Source organism: Alternaria rosae (assembly GCF_020736505.1).
Source record: "Alternaria rosae strain MPI-PUGE-AT-0040 chromosome Unknown BKA58scaffold_1, whole genome shotgun sequence".
NCBI classification, from domain to species: Eukaryota; Fungi; Ascomycota; class Dothideomycetes; order Pleosporales; family Pleosporaceae; genus Alternaria; species Alternaria rosae.
Window position 1 is genome coordinate 4,152,017 of NW_025763570.1, and position 14,329 is coordinate 4,166,345.

At 52.1% G+C, this 14,329-nt stretch overlaps 8 protein-coding genes across 8 annotated transcripts; 4 read left to right on the plus strand and 4 right to left on the minus strand.

The window, feature by feature from the left end:
• Positions 1-79: 79 nt before the first annotated feature.
• BKA58DRAFT_26502 (S-adenosyl-L-methionine-dependent methyltransferase) lies at positions 80-1,826 on the plus strand. Its single transcript, XM_046166780.1, has 3 exons — positions 80-692; positions 746-875; positions 935-1,826. Exons 1-3 carry the CDS (start codon positions 395-397, stop codon positions 1,704-1,706), a joined length of 1,200 nt encoding a protein of 399 aa, XP_046031769.1. The 5' UTR covers positions 80-394; the 3' UTR covers positions 1,707-1,826.
• An 891-nt stretch (positions 1,827-2,717) lies between these two features.
• On the minus strand, positions 2,718-3,087 carry BKA58DRAFT_434643 (uncharacterized protein; the record flags this gene model as incomplete). Its single annotated transcript, XM_046173279.1, has 2 exons — positions 2,718-2,930; positions 2,977-3,087. 2 exons carry the CDS (start codon positions 3,085-3,087, stop codon positions 2,718-2,720), a joined length of 324 nt encoding a protein of 107 aa, XP_046031770.1.
• Positions 3,088-3,204: 117 nt separating this feature from the next.
• BKA58DRAFT_464788 (uncharacterized protein) lies at positions 3,205-5,051 on the plus strand. Its single transcript, XM_046174935.1, has 3 exons — positions 3,205-3,451; positions 3,508-4,265; positions 4,322-5,051. Exons 1-3 carry the CDS (start codon positions 3,340-3,342, stop codon positions 4,643-4,645), a joined length of 1,194 nt encoding a protein of 397 aa, XP_046031771.1. The 5' UTR covers positions 3,205-3,339; the 3' UTR covers positions 4,646-5,051.
• BKA58DRAFT_374080 (sulfite oxidase-like protein) lies at positions 5,052-6,750 on the plus strand. The gene is made up of 3 exons (XM_046169287.1): positions 5,052-5,174; positions 5,269-5,333; positions 5,538-6,750. Exons 1-3 carry the CDS (start codon positions 5,166-5,168, stop codon positions 6,589-6,591), a joined length of 1,128 nt encoding a protein of 375 aa, XP_046031772.1. The 5' UTR covers positions 5,052-5,165; the 3' UTR covers positions 6,592-6,750.
• On the minus strand, positions 6,732-7,689 carry BKA58DRAFT_26467 (ubiquitin-conjugating enzyme/RWD-like protein). The gene is made up of 2 exons (XM_046166779.1): positions 7,230-7,689; positions 6,732-7,125 (listed from the first exon to the last, which is right to left on the minus strand). Exons 1-2 carry the CDS (start codon positions 7,471-7,473, stop codon positions 6,872-6,874), a joined length of 498 nt encoding a protein of 165 aa, XP_046031773.1. The 5' UTR covers positions 7,474-7,689; the 3' UTR covers positions 6,732-6,871.
• A 230-nt stretch (positions 7,690-7,919) lies between these two features.
• On the minus strand, positions 7,920-9,964 carry BKA58DRAFT_434647 (FAD-binding domain-containing protein; the record flags this gene model as incomplete). Its single annotated transcript, XM_046173280.1, has 2 exons — positions 7,920-8,541; positions 8,589-9,964. 2 exons carry the CDS (start codon positions 9,962-9,964, stop codon positions 7,920-7,922), a joined length of 1,998 nt encoding a protein of 665 aa, XP_046031774.1.
• A 797-nt stretch (positions 9,965-10,761) lies between these two features.
• On the plus strand, positions 10,762-12,219 carry BKA58DRAFT_374083 (alpha/beta hydrolase fold-domain-containing protein). Its single transcript, XM_046169288.1, has one exon. It carries the CDS (start codon positions 11,119-11,121, stop codon positions 12,130-12,132), a length of 1,014 nt encoding a protein of 337 aa, XP_046031775.1. The 5' UTR covers positions 10,762-11,118; the 3' UTR covers positions 12,133-12,219.
• Positions 12,220-12,221: 2 nt separating this feature from the next.
• Positions 12,222-13,838, minus strand: BKA58DRAFT_416759 (uncharacterized protein; the record flags this gene model as incomplete). Its single annotated transcript, XM_046172604.1, has 3 exons — positions 12,222-12,891; positions 12,948-13,599; positions 13,653-13,838. The coding sequence occupies 3 exons, from the start codon at positions 13,836-13,838 to the stop codon at positions 12,599-12,601; spliced, it is 1,131 nt and encodes a 376-aa protein (XP_046031776.1). The 3' UTR covers positions 12,222-12,598.
• Between the last annotated feature and the right edge of the window lie 491 nt (positions 13,839-14,329).

A 14,329-nucleotide genomic window follows, 5' to 3' on the forward strand; every position in this document is an offset into this window, starting at 1 on the left:
GAGGCAACTTGATGCCCACGACAGTCAAAATCATCCCACTTGAGCCGCTGATATTACGACCTGCAAGATAAGGCGAACCCCAGCAATAACAGTCGTAACAGTGTTCCCAAACGAGTCATGGGCATGCATCAACGTACGCTAAGGATCAGTTCCCTGAGTACCCCCACATCTGCCAAGGTGTTATTGCCGTCCGTGGTAGGCGACATCCCGTGGGATGACTGGGATGCGTTGGGAAGTGGACCTGGAGAGTCGTAAACTTGCGAATGTGTAGGAAATAACAGAGGAGCATGAATCATGTCGAGCTTCCTTAAGTACTGTCCACTACCCGTCTTTTTCCAGTTAGTCAAGCCTACCTTCTCATAGAGGAAACTGAATTCCACCTAACGTACACATCATGACATCTACCATCAGTGTGCTAGATGCAATCCACCCCTCACAATTCTACACAGACGCCGAGCGCTTTGAAGCCAAAGAAGCAGCGCGTCGTTTACTAACTCGCCTTGAAACGCCATTCGAGCAAGGCTGGAGACTCTCTTTCGAGACACCTGTGCTTATAGCTGGTGTCCAGACTATCCTTGACCTCGGCATCTGGAAGAAATGGATGGAAGCCGACAAGAAGAACCCTGGTGCGCCAGTACACTTAGATCAGCTACTTGAATGGGCTAATACGAAGGCTGAGCCGAACTTATTGCGTGAGTTTATGTTGCCCAGAAGACTGTTTATAATGCTGATCTGCGGGCTATAGGGAGGTTTCTGAGACACATTGCCGCTCTTTATGTTTTGGAGGAGACAGACGTCGATACCTGGAAGCCTACACCCTACTCGCTTTCTCTCGGCGACACGGTATCACATACCGACCAGATTACAAAATGTGGGTGCGTACAACCAGAACCTTCGTTTTACACTTGAAGACATCTAGCTAAGTCATCTCTAGCATCGACCATACCATCCCGACCGGATGCAACCTCCCAGGCTTTCTCAGAAAGTACAACTACCGCGAACCCATCGACCTGACCCAGCTCGACAACTACCGCGACATGACCAACGGGACAGACTTCTTCGCCACTTGCGCAGCGGATCCACAGGGCAAGGGAAGTAGTTTCATGGGCCTGATGACCGCATTGCGAAACCACAAGATGGACTGGACCGATGTGTACGACACCAGCCGAATCGTCAATGGCGCAGAAATAGAAACAGGGAAGCCGTTGTTCGTGGACATTGGTGGCGCTCACGGCCTCGATACTTCGCGTCTGCTTGACAAGCATCCCGATTTGCCTGCCGATGTATTGATCCTGCAAGATACCCCAGAAGTCGTTGCGATGCCGATCGAAGACTTGGACAATAGGATCGTGAAGCAGGCTTACGACTTCTTCACCCCACAACCCCAATTGCATGCGCGCGCCTACTTCTTCCACGCCGTACCGCATGACTGGCCTGACGCTGACTGCGTGCGAATGTTCTCCCAAGTCGCCGCAGCGTTCAAGCGGGGATACTCCAAGCTCTTGATCTACGAGGTCGTTTTGCCGAAGAAGGGTGCGACGAACTTGATGACGACACTTGATCTGCAGCTCATGAACTGTACGAGTGGAATGGAGAGGACGGATGAGCATTGGGCGAGGTTATTGAAAGAAGCATGGTTCAGGATTGTGGACATTAGTCGGCATCCGAGAGCGGTGGAGAGCGTTATCGAGGCGGAATTGATATAGATGTGCGCTTGTCGCTCCAGATAAATTCGAACTTCAAGTTACCATGCCAGTTGAATGCATACCCTGATCGGATGGTTTTTCCCATACAGCCCAGCATCTTCAGCTCCGTTTTACTACTCCCAATTGAAGAAGGGAACACAAGGGTGTTCAGTGTCAACGGCATGTACATGGTTTCGCGCGAAACCATTTGGCAGGCTCCCAGTAACCCGGCACCAATTTCAAAATGTTGAATCGACCGTGCTACTTGTCGTAGGCTAGGGGTTTTGTTTCCGAAGTGAGAGCGTAGGTATAGATCATGTTGCGGATTTCGCCTGGGAGAGAAAGCAAGGGTGACGCTGAGACGGCGGCCTGATGGGCGGCTGGTGTGGTGTGAGAGGAAAGAGCGCCGAGGATCTCGAGATGGGTTTTCGGTAGTCGCTTTCTAGACTTGGTGGTCTTCGACAGGTTTTCGAAGGAAGGTCGTGTGGTTCTGGAAGGATTGTGTACTTCAGGCTCGGTCACCTTGGTCGTGATTAATGACTGCTGGAAGAGCTTTGAGGCATACGAGCCCTCCCTCGTCGGGCTGTTGCAGGATGTATGCATGGTACCGAGGAAGTTGAAGTGTTGTGCGGTCGTGTTGTTGTTAGAAAGAGGATAATGTAGGCCCCAGAGATACAAATAAGAGATCAAAAGGTGAGTAAGGAGTTGCTCGTAGTCTTCAACAGCACAGTTTTCAATCTGCTATTGCTGGAATTGGACAATAGCATTACGGGTCACTGCTCGCTACCACACCGCGGCGACCAGTTCACCTTCACTTCTGCCACTGTCATTGCCTATAATAGTCAGCACGGACCCTGTTACAGCACTCGAAATGCAATACTCACAATATGACTGGTCCAAACACATTTCGCACTTGGCTTGCGCCCGCTCCAAAAGTGACTCCAGGCATGGCGCCATACGCACGCTGCCCGCAACTCGCAGTGAGCGCGCGCGTCTCGAGATACAAATCCATAGTCGGCACCAGCAACTCTTTCAAAGTGTCACCGCGCTCTTCTGGCCCGCAAACGTACTCTCCTCAAATTCGATCTTCGTGATATGCTGGCCGGGGACAACAATTAGTCCGACGTAGCGGCTGTTCCAAGAGACAGACGCAGATGGATTCCCCGACTCTTCTACAGCCTTGCGAATCGTCTCCGCTGATGGCGCGCGGTACTCGTGAGCCAGCGCAAGAATGACATTACGGTCCTGTACCAAGTCAATACAGCCCGATTCCCCACACGTCATGACCTACCTTGTCTGTACATTTCATCTGGCCTCCAAACACTCGTCCATCGCTGGCATGTATGCGCAAGTTCTTCCCGATGAACTGACTAAGCCAGAAGGTGGCTTGCTCGTTGTCCATTTTGGTGTTTTTCTTCGCTCTGGGGAAGAGCCAGCTGTAGCGGTTGGTCCTCCTAGGGGCCAACATTTCGCTTGCTAGAAAAGAGGGGACCGCGATGTGGCTGTGTCACCTGAGGCTGGAGTCGTGGCTGCCCTGCCTTGTCGGAGGAAGAGAAAGTTCCGCCGACATGGCTTGGCGCGTTTGACGCGTTTGCGCCAAATTTCTGGACTTTGCCCGCGCCATGCGACCAAGGCCATCAGCACACACTATAACATGTACTCAATACGGCGGGGCTGCCAATCGGCATTGCTGCGATCAGACAACGTCTGTCTCTACACCAATGGCTCAAGACGCGCATTCTCGCGCACTTCGGTGAGCCCAAGAGGTCCGCATCACTCCCGAATCGCCTTCCAATGTGCACTCTATTAATGCGAACATCAGGCGCTCTCCCCAATTTCCTCCCACCGTCTTCTCCCGAACTATCCACGCTCTTATCGACGTTCAACTCCCAAGTCCTCCTCCCCAGCCACTTGACAAAAGAGCAAGAGAAGCTCGTATATTCGCAAGAAAGCCGCGCAAAACTCGAAGCCGAGCCTATAGAGATTACCTTGGGAGAGGTCACCCTGCCTCTTGAACACATCGACCGGAACAAGCTACCGAATCGTTTCAAGCGGCTCAAAGCGATTGTAAACAGGAGCGAAACCAAGGAGGACTGGGAGAATGTTGTTAGATGCTTGGAGGGCTTCCAAGAGGCTGGGATCAAGATCCACTGGCAGTGGCAGGAGCTCGTTGTGAGGAAGTTGAACCTGGCCGGTATGCAGCATCTTGTTCTGAAGGCGTTGCAAAGAGCAAAGGAAACGGGCGTCAAGCTGAGCAATTACGGTGTTTTGCGTCAGGTGCTGAGGACTGTGCACGACAAAGCGGCTATGGCCGACTGGGCACAGGACGATACAATCAAGGCACACAAACTAGCGAAGCAAGTGGTGGAGCTCATGGAGGACGGGGAGCACTGTGGAGGCAAGAGACCGCACGTGGCAATGGACAAGTTTGCAGAAGGCGACTACAGAGGGAGGCCATCTGTGGTTGCGCTGCCGACAGAAATGGCTGCTGTACTCGCAGACAAATACGGTGGAGACAAAGAGGAGGTCAAGAAACTTTCTAATCGTCTGGTCCACGCGCTACAGCAGAGCGGATACATGGTATGTTTCCCCCAACATCTGCCTACAGACGAACAATTACTGACAAGTTATCTCAGACTTCACTAGACGCTACGTCTAGGAACTCTGACGCCAGAGCTGCTGGTTTCGTAAACACCACCAAGCTCCTGGCCCATGTCACCGACCACTGCTACGACCTTCTCGAGACACTTATCGTGTGGAACGCTCTTAAGACGTCTCGCAAAGTGCTCGGCGCTGAAATGCCCATGTCAGAAGAGGCGCAGTCGTTCGAAACTAGAGCAGAGGAAGTCTTGATGGAGGGTGTACGGTCGTTGGACGACATGTCCAAGGACAAGGAGGGTAAGCCGCTGATGCCGGCATATGTGCGCTACATCAAGGAGACTGTTCAGAAGTCCCAATGAGAAGGTCATGCATAAGAGACTCAGGCGTCAGAGCCAGCTCTGTAGTTGAGAAGCCGTTTGTGTAAGCTGTAGTATGTATCATAGCACTGTGCGAATAAAGGCTGCGTCTCTGCTAGTCAGGCAACGTAGATGTACACCAACTTGAAGACTACCCTGATCAAAATACTTCCCGTTGGAAATCGTGTGTAGCCAGTAGATCGAGGTCATCGAAGCAGAGATGTCGTAATATATTGTTGAACAAACGTCATGCAGCAACGCAAACAGCGTGCCCATACAATCCATCCTCATTGCCCCAGCCGTACTGTTCCTCCACAAAAGACAGCAAAGAGCCGCACCTATCCGCTCTACACCGACGCACCTGTCCAAGTCACATGCATCGTGTGGCCCAGCAAACAGCCTCGTCGCTCTTACTTCGCTCTTACCCCGCCCCCGCTTTTGTGCCTTATAGCCTGTGTGCCCCGCCACCTTTTCTTCCATTAGCCTCAATCACGCCATATCCGCCAAATCAGCATCGACGACAATGATCCAGGTACGCCCCCGGATTTTTATATGGGTTTCCTAATGCGGTAGACTATGTCGATATGTTTATTCGTGTTGGTATGGCAGGGCTGACGGTGCGGTAGAAGCTTGAGTATTCGGTTGAAGAGCCGCTGAATCGCGAGCCGGAGCTTGAGAAGCTGGTTCAAAGGTATGTCTAGTGTTTATTGTATGTGAGGGTGAGGGTGAAGGAGATTGGACTGGAGAAAGACGAAGAGAGGCGCCGGGAGGGGACCAGTCGTTTCACGCACGGCGTCCTGAAAGCGGGCTCAGTCGCTCATCGCCCGTGGATCCAGTGTACCCACAGACGGGTTTCAAGATCTACACACAGTCACAATGCTAACACAGTGTACAGCTTCATCACCAAAGACGGCTACGACCGTAACCACGGCCCCATCCCCCACATCGATGCGAGCACACACAAAGTCTCCGTCACAGGACTCGTCAACAATGAACTCTCTCTTTCCATCTCAGACCTCCAAGCACTTCCTCAGCATACCGTAATATGCGCACTACAATGTGCCGGAAATCGCCGTCACACTATGCGTACAAAGTTGAAGGAGGTGTCTGGAATCGACTGGTTTGATGGTGCAGTCATGAACTGCAAATGGACCGGACCTCTTCTCAAAGATGTCTTGGAGAAGGCTGATGTCAAGGTCGAGGAGAATAAGCTCAGCGAAGCGCATGTGGCATTCTCGTGCTACCAGACGCCCACACAAGAAGACGAGTTCTACGGTGCCAGCATCCCACTATCACGAGCCATGGATCGGGAGAGCTCGATTTTACTCGCCCTGCAAATGAACGACAAGCCGCTTCCGCCAAACCATGGAGCTCCTGTCCGTGTCGTCACTCCTGGTATCGCTGGAGCGAGAAGCGTCAAATGGCTTGATTCCATCTCCGTTCAGCTGAGCGAGAGTCAAAGCTACTACCAGCAGCACGACTACAAAGTCTTACCTCCAGAGGCCGATTCGAAAGAAAAGGCAGAAGAGTATTGGGGCAAGGTCGATGCACTACAAGACATGCCCGTTAACAGCGTCATCGGAATCCCGAAATCAGGTAGCACTGTGCAACGAGATGCAGATGGGACGATTGAAGTCAAGGGCTACGCTCTACCCAGTGGTGCGGATGGACCCATCGTCAAGGTTGAAGTCAGTGTCGATGGAGGAGCAACATGGAAAGAGGCAGAGTTGATGAAGGCCTATGAGGGCGATGATGCCAAAGACGTTGAGCTCAAATGGGCGTGGGCATTATGGAAGGCAAGGGTAAAGGCTGAGAAGGGCAAAGATGTTGTGATATACAGTCGGGCCACGGATAAGAGCGGTAATGTGCAGGAGAAGTGTCCGAAGTGGAACTTCCGGGGCGTGGCGTATAATGGGTATGGGGAGGTCTCTGGTTTGGAGATTGTCTGAAGTTAATGAATGGTAGGACGGCTGGACAGCCGGTATGGTAGATTGGACTGATTGTGTGCTTTTGGTGTTCGTATGGCTGGAATAGCGTGGCCTGGACTTTCGCCAGCGATACAAGCTCAACCTTGTAGCATCACATGAACCTTGTCGCTTGTAGTGTATTCATTCTGATAGATTCATCATGTCTTTCTATGAATATTAGCTAACAAATACCCAGCACCGAAAAGACTCCTGTTACGCTATGCATCCGTTATTCGTGATTTCCATTCTCATGTCAAATGCATCACAGCCCCAGACTCTTCCTAACATTTGTCCGTACAATCTTTTCATACTCGTCGCGCTTCTCTCTCCACATACGCGCCGCATCCACATTTGCTGGACTCTCATCGTTCGGCTCCGCCAACATGCTCATGACGCTTATCAGGATCTTCTCGACGCTTTGTATGGGTGACCATCGTTCCGAGGCTTGTTCGTAGTGCATGGGGTCTTCGCCGGGGGCGTGGAGGATGGATATACAGACTTCGCCGTTGGGGTATACTGTTGGTTCTGTCAGCTCAAGCCTTTCATAACCCATGGTTATCACGTTGGAACACGAAAGCGTCTCAGCAAGGATCGGAACCTTGTCCTATAGTCAAACATACCATTTGGATGCCACATCTCCGTCATAAACTTCATCTTTGGCGGCGCAAGCGGGTAGTCTTTCGGGAACCGTAGCTCTGCGGGGAAGACGCCGCCTTCAAAGGGTGTGCCTTCTGGGCCTTGGATCAGCGCTTCCCACACGAACATGTCGTCTTCGCTGACGGGACCGGCGGTTATGCCTTCTGGTGGGTCATTTGAGAGCATGCGGTATTCCTTGAACAGGCGCTTTGAGGCTGAGGACGCCATGTTGTGTATCGGTTGGAAGCGGGGGTGTACGGGCAGAGGTGAGGGGGTCGCTCGTGTGCGCGGGGTGGGTTTGGGTTGCGGAGCGTCGTAATTTTGGTGGTGAAGTAGCGTTCTTGAAATGCGGACTGGGCTGTGTAGCGCGCTGTGCTTCCAACTATGAGGGTTGAACAAAGAGGAGGTGCCTTTGGTGGTTGAGTGAAAGCGTTCCGGTCGGTGAATGACGACGGTTCCGACACGTCGGCTTTAGTGACGCGGTTTAGCGCCTGGGCACGTGCCCAATCCATTGCATATTGACACATGCACGAGAAACGGCAATTGACAAAATGCCTCGTATCGTTATTGCAACCGACCAACTCATTCGTATGATTGTCAAGTAATCGTAGGTTTTAGATCATATATTGGGAAGTGAAAAAAAATGTATTACGAGTAGCAGGTATCCTCCAGGGCTAACCAAACACCTCAATCATGAACCTATACTCAAGCTTCCTACCCTCGTTCCTCGCCCTCGCACTCAGCATGCTACACTGATCGGCAATCTGTTGGCCGATGACAGGCGGGCCGCAGAAGAAAACTCCAATCTTGATCTCATCATCTTTACTGCCATCTTTCTCGTTCAAACGATCTGCCAGTACCTTGCTCATATCGTTGTAGTGTGCTTCCATAATGCCCCGAATGTCCGGACGTCCGAAATGAGTCGGGTTGACAAGACCAGTGATGGGCGATTGCGGATGGTCATCCGTTCGATGCTTTTCGAGCAACCAACGGAATACGTGTTGGGAGATTTGCTTGCGCTTCTGAGTCACGTAGGTGTTGATGCGGATGTCGAGATCTTCGCTGTTTGGTTTCTGACGGAAGACTTCGTTGAGAAGATCGGAAAACCACAGGAGGTTGTTCTTGTCGCGGACCATCCAATGTAGGTCGACTCGACGATGGTTCGTGTACGGCGAAGGCTCATTGGGAGTTTCGTCGGGTGATGCTGGGGAGTCGTTTGCGGACTTGACACGCTCGAGCTCGTGATGTTGGAGATCGGTGAGTACACCGGAGAAAGGCGTTATTCCAATACCGGCACTATGATATGTTAGCAAAGCCCCCACAGAAATAAAGCGATTACTTACCCAAAGACCATGCTATACTCAAAGTCGTAGAACCGCTGAGCTGGTGCACCGAATGGCCCATCAAGACCGATCTTGATAGTCTTTCGTCCTCCTTCTTTAGCTAGATCGCGTAGTTGGTTTGTCCAGTCGCCGTCTGCTTTGATGTGAACTTGCATGGTGTTGTTGATGCAAGTTGAGACGGTGAATGGATGCCACTGGAATCGGGATAGCTGCGGAACCTGCACAAACACATATTGGCCAGCTTTGTAGTCCCACGGGCGAGTCTTAGGTACTTGCGCAGTAATTGCAACGGTCTCGTCATCTAGTAATTCAAGATCCGCGAGGATAGGGCGGAAGCTTAGGATCAGACGCCACAGACGTTCGCACAGAACCATGAGGGTCGGAAAAGCGAGCCAGTAGCCGAACATGGGCCACTGCAGAAGATGGGCGGTGCCGTGAGCCATCATGAAGCCAATGATGGGGAACATGAGCAGATGAGCTAATTGGAAGACCTCGTAGCTCCACTTTCGTATCTGGGGCATGCTCATCAATGCGAGGAGGTAGAACAGGCCGAGAGATGTGAGACCAGTCCACCCTGGTAATGATCGAAGGTAGTCAGTGTATGAACGTGGCACAGCGTCCTGTCCGATGACATTGGCAACTGCGTCCTGTCGATTGGGCTTACTTCCAAAGACGAAAGAGCCGCTAAGATGACCAATAGCATGTAGCGTCGCAAACACCAATGCAACGATGGACATCTTGATGTGGAAACTCTGCGACAAGTCCCAGTTGATGAACCTGGAGATGAAGTAGAAGCGGCGCAGGAACGTCGACAGCCACCGTGACATGGAGAGGATTAGAAAGAAGAAGGTTGGGTACAACACGCCGGCGCATGTCTTGGATAAGACAGCTCCCCATCCGAACGCAGGTGTATACTGATCGAAGGTAAGGTACTTGACAAACTGCCAGACACCAAACCCTATCATCAAGGCCAACACCAGACCAAGGAACATTATCTCAGGGCCCTTGACAGCCCAGTAAGCACGCGCACGTCGGTGAATGGGCACTTGCTTCAGGTAGTCGTCCTCGTCTTTTGCTTCTTTCCGGTCTTGCTCCAAGGACGGTATGTCCCATGTCTTGACAGTCTTTGCGAAGGTTTCTCGATTGATGTGGTCGTCTCGTGTTCCAATGACACCCCTGAGAAACTCATGTCGAGCCTCATCGCCCCGAGATCCATGGTGGAGGTTGTGTGGTTGCGCTTTCGGTGCTATCTCTTTGTGCACTTGATCCAGCTTGCGTTCCAGCTCCCAGTAATCAACATTGCCATCCTTGTCATGATCGAGGTCGTCAATAAATTTCTTGATTTCGTCATCCGTAAGGGACAGTTGCGGAGCCATCGACGTCTGAGGAGCGCTGGAATAGGCTATGATCTGCTTGTGAGTAGGTGGTGGATCAGCTGCCACATGTGGCTCAACGGCAACGATAGCCTTTAAGGGTTCCCTTGGTCGTTTCCCTAATCAGCTCATTTGTTTGTTAATGGTCGAAGCACGTAGGCCAAGGCCTCGCGATGAAGTGTCGCCAATGAGAAGAACCCATGAATGTGATACCAAGGCGACAAGAGCACCCAAGACGGAGTTGGCGCCGACGGACGCAACTTGTAACCCTGGCGGAGCGGAACTTGCTTCTTATCACACTCTCCGCCTACTGCACAGCCACTCAGCGGTACGACCAAGACTTCCGCCCAGGTGTTTTGGATGCTCCTCATGCAAGCTTGCGCGTCAGGCAAGGACATGTAGGAGGATGCGTTCAGCCACCATTTGCATTGGCATCACCATACTTCAACATCGAAAACTAGATCTAGAACCAAAGGTCTTTTTTGTGCGCTATGCGGACGATAGCAGTGGTTGCATGGCATCTTCCGTGTTTTGAGCAGTCCGTCTAAACTTTCCTCATCTGACGACATAGTTGCAGGTGCGAGCGTTTTTTTGGACGCATTGTTGTCCTGAATTCAAGAAGATCATCATAAAGAGCGCACAACGGTTGGCAAGACTCAGAAGACGCAAGACGCAAGACGCATTTGAGGCTGGGTGGCACGGTCCTGGTGTTGCCCAAGAAATTCAGGCTTGGCATGGAACAGTCGGCACGCGAGACCCATGGCTGCGTCATCTTGCTTTTTGCAAGCAGAAGTCTGCACGCGCAACGCCTTCTTGCGTGATGCCCAAGACATTTGGCAAGCACCTCCAGATCGACCCACTCTCGGAAGCGTTCACATCGTTCCGCTTTTAGTCAGGGTCTTCTCTATCAGGCCTAAAGGTTGGGTCACGACGTCATTAAAGCCCTGATATCCCGTCTTTTTACTAGAGAACGAGTCGCCCTGCGCGCGTGGGCTTGCTGAGGCCCCGTAATCGACGATGCTCGCTCCTCTTTCTTTGCGCCCCAAAATGCATCCAGCCAAGCGTGCTTATTCCCACGCGTCCAACATTCCTCCAGTCCTTGCCACGGAGCTTCCTCCGTCTTTGTGTCTACAGCAACCGTTATCAACATCACCACCATGACAGGGGCTACAACGACCAGCACCACTGCCAAGACCGGCTCCTCGATACAGCTCACGCATCGCGATGATCGCACCTTCCTCATGGCTGTGGTACAGTCTCTGGTACGACTAATGCGCGTTCGCATCAGCAACCGTCAAGCCGACCACGAGGGCGGCTCAATCCGACTCAAGCCCAGCAAATCGAACCTCTCCCAGTGTACCCTCCACGAACGAACCGTATGCGACATACACATATACGATGTCGTACCACCCAACAAGGCAGAGAAGAGCTCGAAGAAGCGGATATACTACTTCGCTGGTGGTAGTTGGCAGGAACCGCCTTCTCCACAGCATTACAAGATATGCGCGAAGCTAGCCAAAGAAATGTTTGACACATCCATATCGATTGTGTCGACACCTCTTGCCCCCAACGACCCCGCGCACAAGTCTTTCCCTGTATGCCAAAAAACCTACCGGGCTTTGATGGCCGAAGCGGAAGAGGCTGGAGAAAAAGTTATACTGGCGGGCGACTCCTCGGGAGCAAACATCGCTTTGTGTCTGGTACTGGAGGCCCTGCGGGAGGATAGCGAGAACGAAGGAGTAGAGATCAAGCAGCTTCCACACCCCGTCGCCATAATGAACGTATGCCCATCGACCGATTTAACTCGCCAAAACTCCGATATCGATAAAGTGGCACCTCGAGACCCTCTCCTCACACCCAAGATCATCAGGGCGACAGCGAAAGCATGGCAAGGGGACTGGGATGCCGCCGATCGCCGCATTTCGCCCATCAACGGCGACATCTCACTACTTGCCAAGAAGGGCATCAAGGTGCACGGAATAACTGCTGGATACGATGTGCTGAGCCCAGACGGCGTCATTTTCCGCAAGAAGTGCGAGGAACACGGTGTCATAGGCGAGTGGGTTCATTGGGAGAAGCAAATGCACTGCTTCGTTCTGACCATGCCGTACGGGCTGGTCGAAGCAAAGGACGCCTGTCAGTGGATCGTTGATGTCCTGAAGAAGGAATGAGTTGGGTGCCGAAGTCTTGTGTCCGAGTAAGAGATACCCTTGCTTTCTATGCGCGCATAATCTGGTTAGGTATAATAATATTACAGCTTTCTCGCATAACCAAAATCTTCCACATCACGTCTCGTTCTTTCATACGCAATCCTATAATCATATACGCTTTCCTTCTCTGGCCGCCCGACTTCATACTTCGCACAACAACACCAAAGGCTCATCACCCGGCTCGATCGATCTCAGACTCGGCTCTTGTGTTGGGCATGATATGCTCGAGAAGGCATTCAGTAATTCCGTGCCGTGCGCTCGCCATCATCCTGCAGATGGCCAAACGTGAGTAGATTTGGTGTCATTGTTCCACCACCAGGCGTCGCCTACATAGCGGTTGGATCAGCGACTACGCGGTGGGACCTCTGGCCTGCGACGATGAGCTTGGGCGCTTAAATGGGTAGCTTCCTCCATCTTGAGCGCATCTTCAAGGCCCGAATGCCCGCAAGTCCCGGGTTGTCACGTGGCCCTCACTCTCAACCAGAGTAAGCTCATCGACCGACATGCTGTACTCCTCCTTCGCTTTCTGTGACTTCGGCCCGCTCCCGAACGTCACAACTTCATCAGCCATGTTTGGCTTCGACAACTTCTGCCCCATCTCTAAAAACTCGTCGCTGTTCGGACCCAGAAATCCCAGGTCTACAAGCCGGTTTCGCACTTGAGTCTCGGTCTTCTCATCGTAGAAGTAGTGACCGGTCCTTACGAGGCTCCGCTGCATAACTAAAGTAGGTGTCAGAATTCATATAGTATATTGTTCGCACATGTGCGTCACTTACTACCCTTGAGCGTCGGTATCGTAGCAGCGATCAACGCAAGCTCGAGTTCCAGCATCGACCACAATGTAGGCGCCACCGTCATTCGAAAGACGTCACCACCAGCGGGTATCATACTGGCCTTGACAGTACGCAGAATGGCGAAGGATGAAGCGAACAGTCCAAGGCCCATCAGAATACCAAGGAAGATCTTTTCGCCACGCGGTCGCTGTAGTTTCCGGATAAAGGTTATCGGTATCAGCGAGAATATGAGATCGGTCGAGATATGCACCGCGCTTGCCGCAACGATGTTCCCAACAATGGCTTCTTGTGGCAAGCACTCCACTTTGCGCGTCAAGAAGATGCTGGGATCCCAGTATATGCTGAACGGCCGGCATTGCAGAAACTGAAACAGGGTCGAGGTTATAGTGGTTAAGATGAGTAGTACGATCGTACAGGAGAGGAAGATGCGCCAGGCACGTGTCTGCTTGATGCGGAGCAAGAGGAGGGCGACTGAGATTTTGACAAGTCCGATGGAGAAGTTCCAGAGAGCTTGGCAATAGAAGATGAGTCGCATGGCGGCGAGACGCGAGCCTGCAGAGACATATTTTGTCCGCTGGCCGAAGCCGTAGGAACATGCTACGCAGACGATGACATATTTTGCTATCGCAAGGATCTGTAGACATTCGACGTCAGCTTTGCAACAACTCGGGGTACATGTCCACCTACCGTCGCTGCAACAGCCGTCCAATCATCCATGTGAAGATTCCAGAAAGGCCGCACCCTCGACCAGAGTCTTGCAGAGAGTAGGAGGACCGCAAAGAGTGTCAAACCCCCACATATACCAAGGAGAAGAGGCGCCTGAGTATCGTTGCGCTCAGGACCGGGCATCAGCTGTCTGGATTGCAACTCCATATCGCAAAACAAAATATGGAATAACGACTCCGCGACGGATTAGAAGAAAGAACTACCCTCAGACGCAGCGTTCACACCTCTCCTTCCTATACTACTGCACTGACTGTTTATCAGCACCTAGCCGCCATATCCCGTCATCGCCATCGCATAAACAAGCCTCGTCCCCAATCACACGACCCTTACTTCCCAGGCTTCCAAGCCACACGATCATCGTCTCAATTGCTAGCTTGGTTGGCTCGCATCCCGAGGTTCGCAAATACTGCCCTGCTGGCATAAAGTCGCCGCGTGTCAGATGTGTTTCGCGTAGTCGCTTTCATCCTTGTACCCCACAGTCTTGGGATCTCGGATGTGATTCCGAGCCCTGAGAGTTATGCAACTGTTGGTTCGTGTTTTAGGGAGGGGGAAGAGGTCAAATCAATTGGTGGCGGTGAAGGTCGGAGTGTGATGAGGATGGATTATGGAGGCACGGGAAGGGCGCAAGTCCGAACTTG

Coding starts and splice junctions, on each gene's coding strand:
- BKA58DRAFT_26502 (XM_046166780.1), top strand. CDS start 395: ATGACATCTACCATCAGTGTGCTAGATGCAATCCACCCCTCACAATTC. Junction 693..745: donor GGCTGAGCCGAACTTATTGC/GTGAGTTTATGT, acceptor TGCGGGCTATAG/GGAGGTTTCTGAGACACATT. Junction 876..934: donor GACCAGATTACAAAATGTGG/GTGCGTACAACC, acceptor AGTCATCTCTAG/CATCGACCATACCATCCCGA.
- BKA58DRAFT_464788 (XM_046174935.1), top strand. CDS start 3,340: ATGTACTCAATACGGCGGGGCTGCCAATCGGCATTGCTGCGATCAGAC. Junction 3,452..3,507: donor CACTTCGGTGAGCCCAAGAG/GTCCGCATCACT, acceptor TGCGAACATCAG/GCGCTCTCCCCAATTTCCTC. Junction 4,266..4,321: donor TACAGCAGAGCGGATACATG/GTATGTTTCCCC, acceptor AAGTTATCTCAG/ACTTCACTAGACGCTACGTC.
- BKA58DRAFT_374080 (XM_046169287.1), top strand. Junction 5,334..5,537: donor CTTGAGAAGCTGGTTCAAAG/GTATGTCTAGTG, acceptor CACAGTGTACAG/CTTCATCACCAAAGACGGCT.
- BKA58DRAFT_26467 (XM_046166779.1), bottom strand. CDS start 7,473: ATGGCGTCCTCAGCCTCAAAGCGCCTGTTCAAGGAATACCGCATGCTC. Junction 7,126..7,229: donor GGAGATGTGGCATCCAAATG/GTATGTTTGACT, acceptor CAGAACCAACAG/TATACCCCAACGGCGAAGTC.
- BKA58DRAFT_374083 (XM_046169288.1), top strand. CDS start 11,119: ATGACAGGGGCTACAACGACCAGCACCACTGCCAAGACCGGCTCCTCG.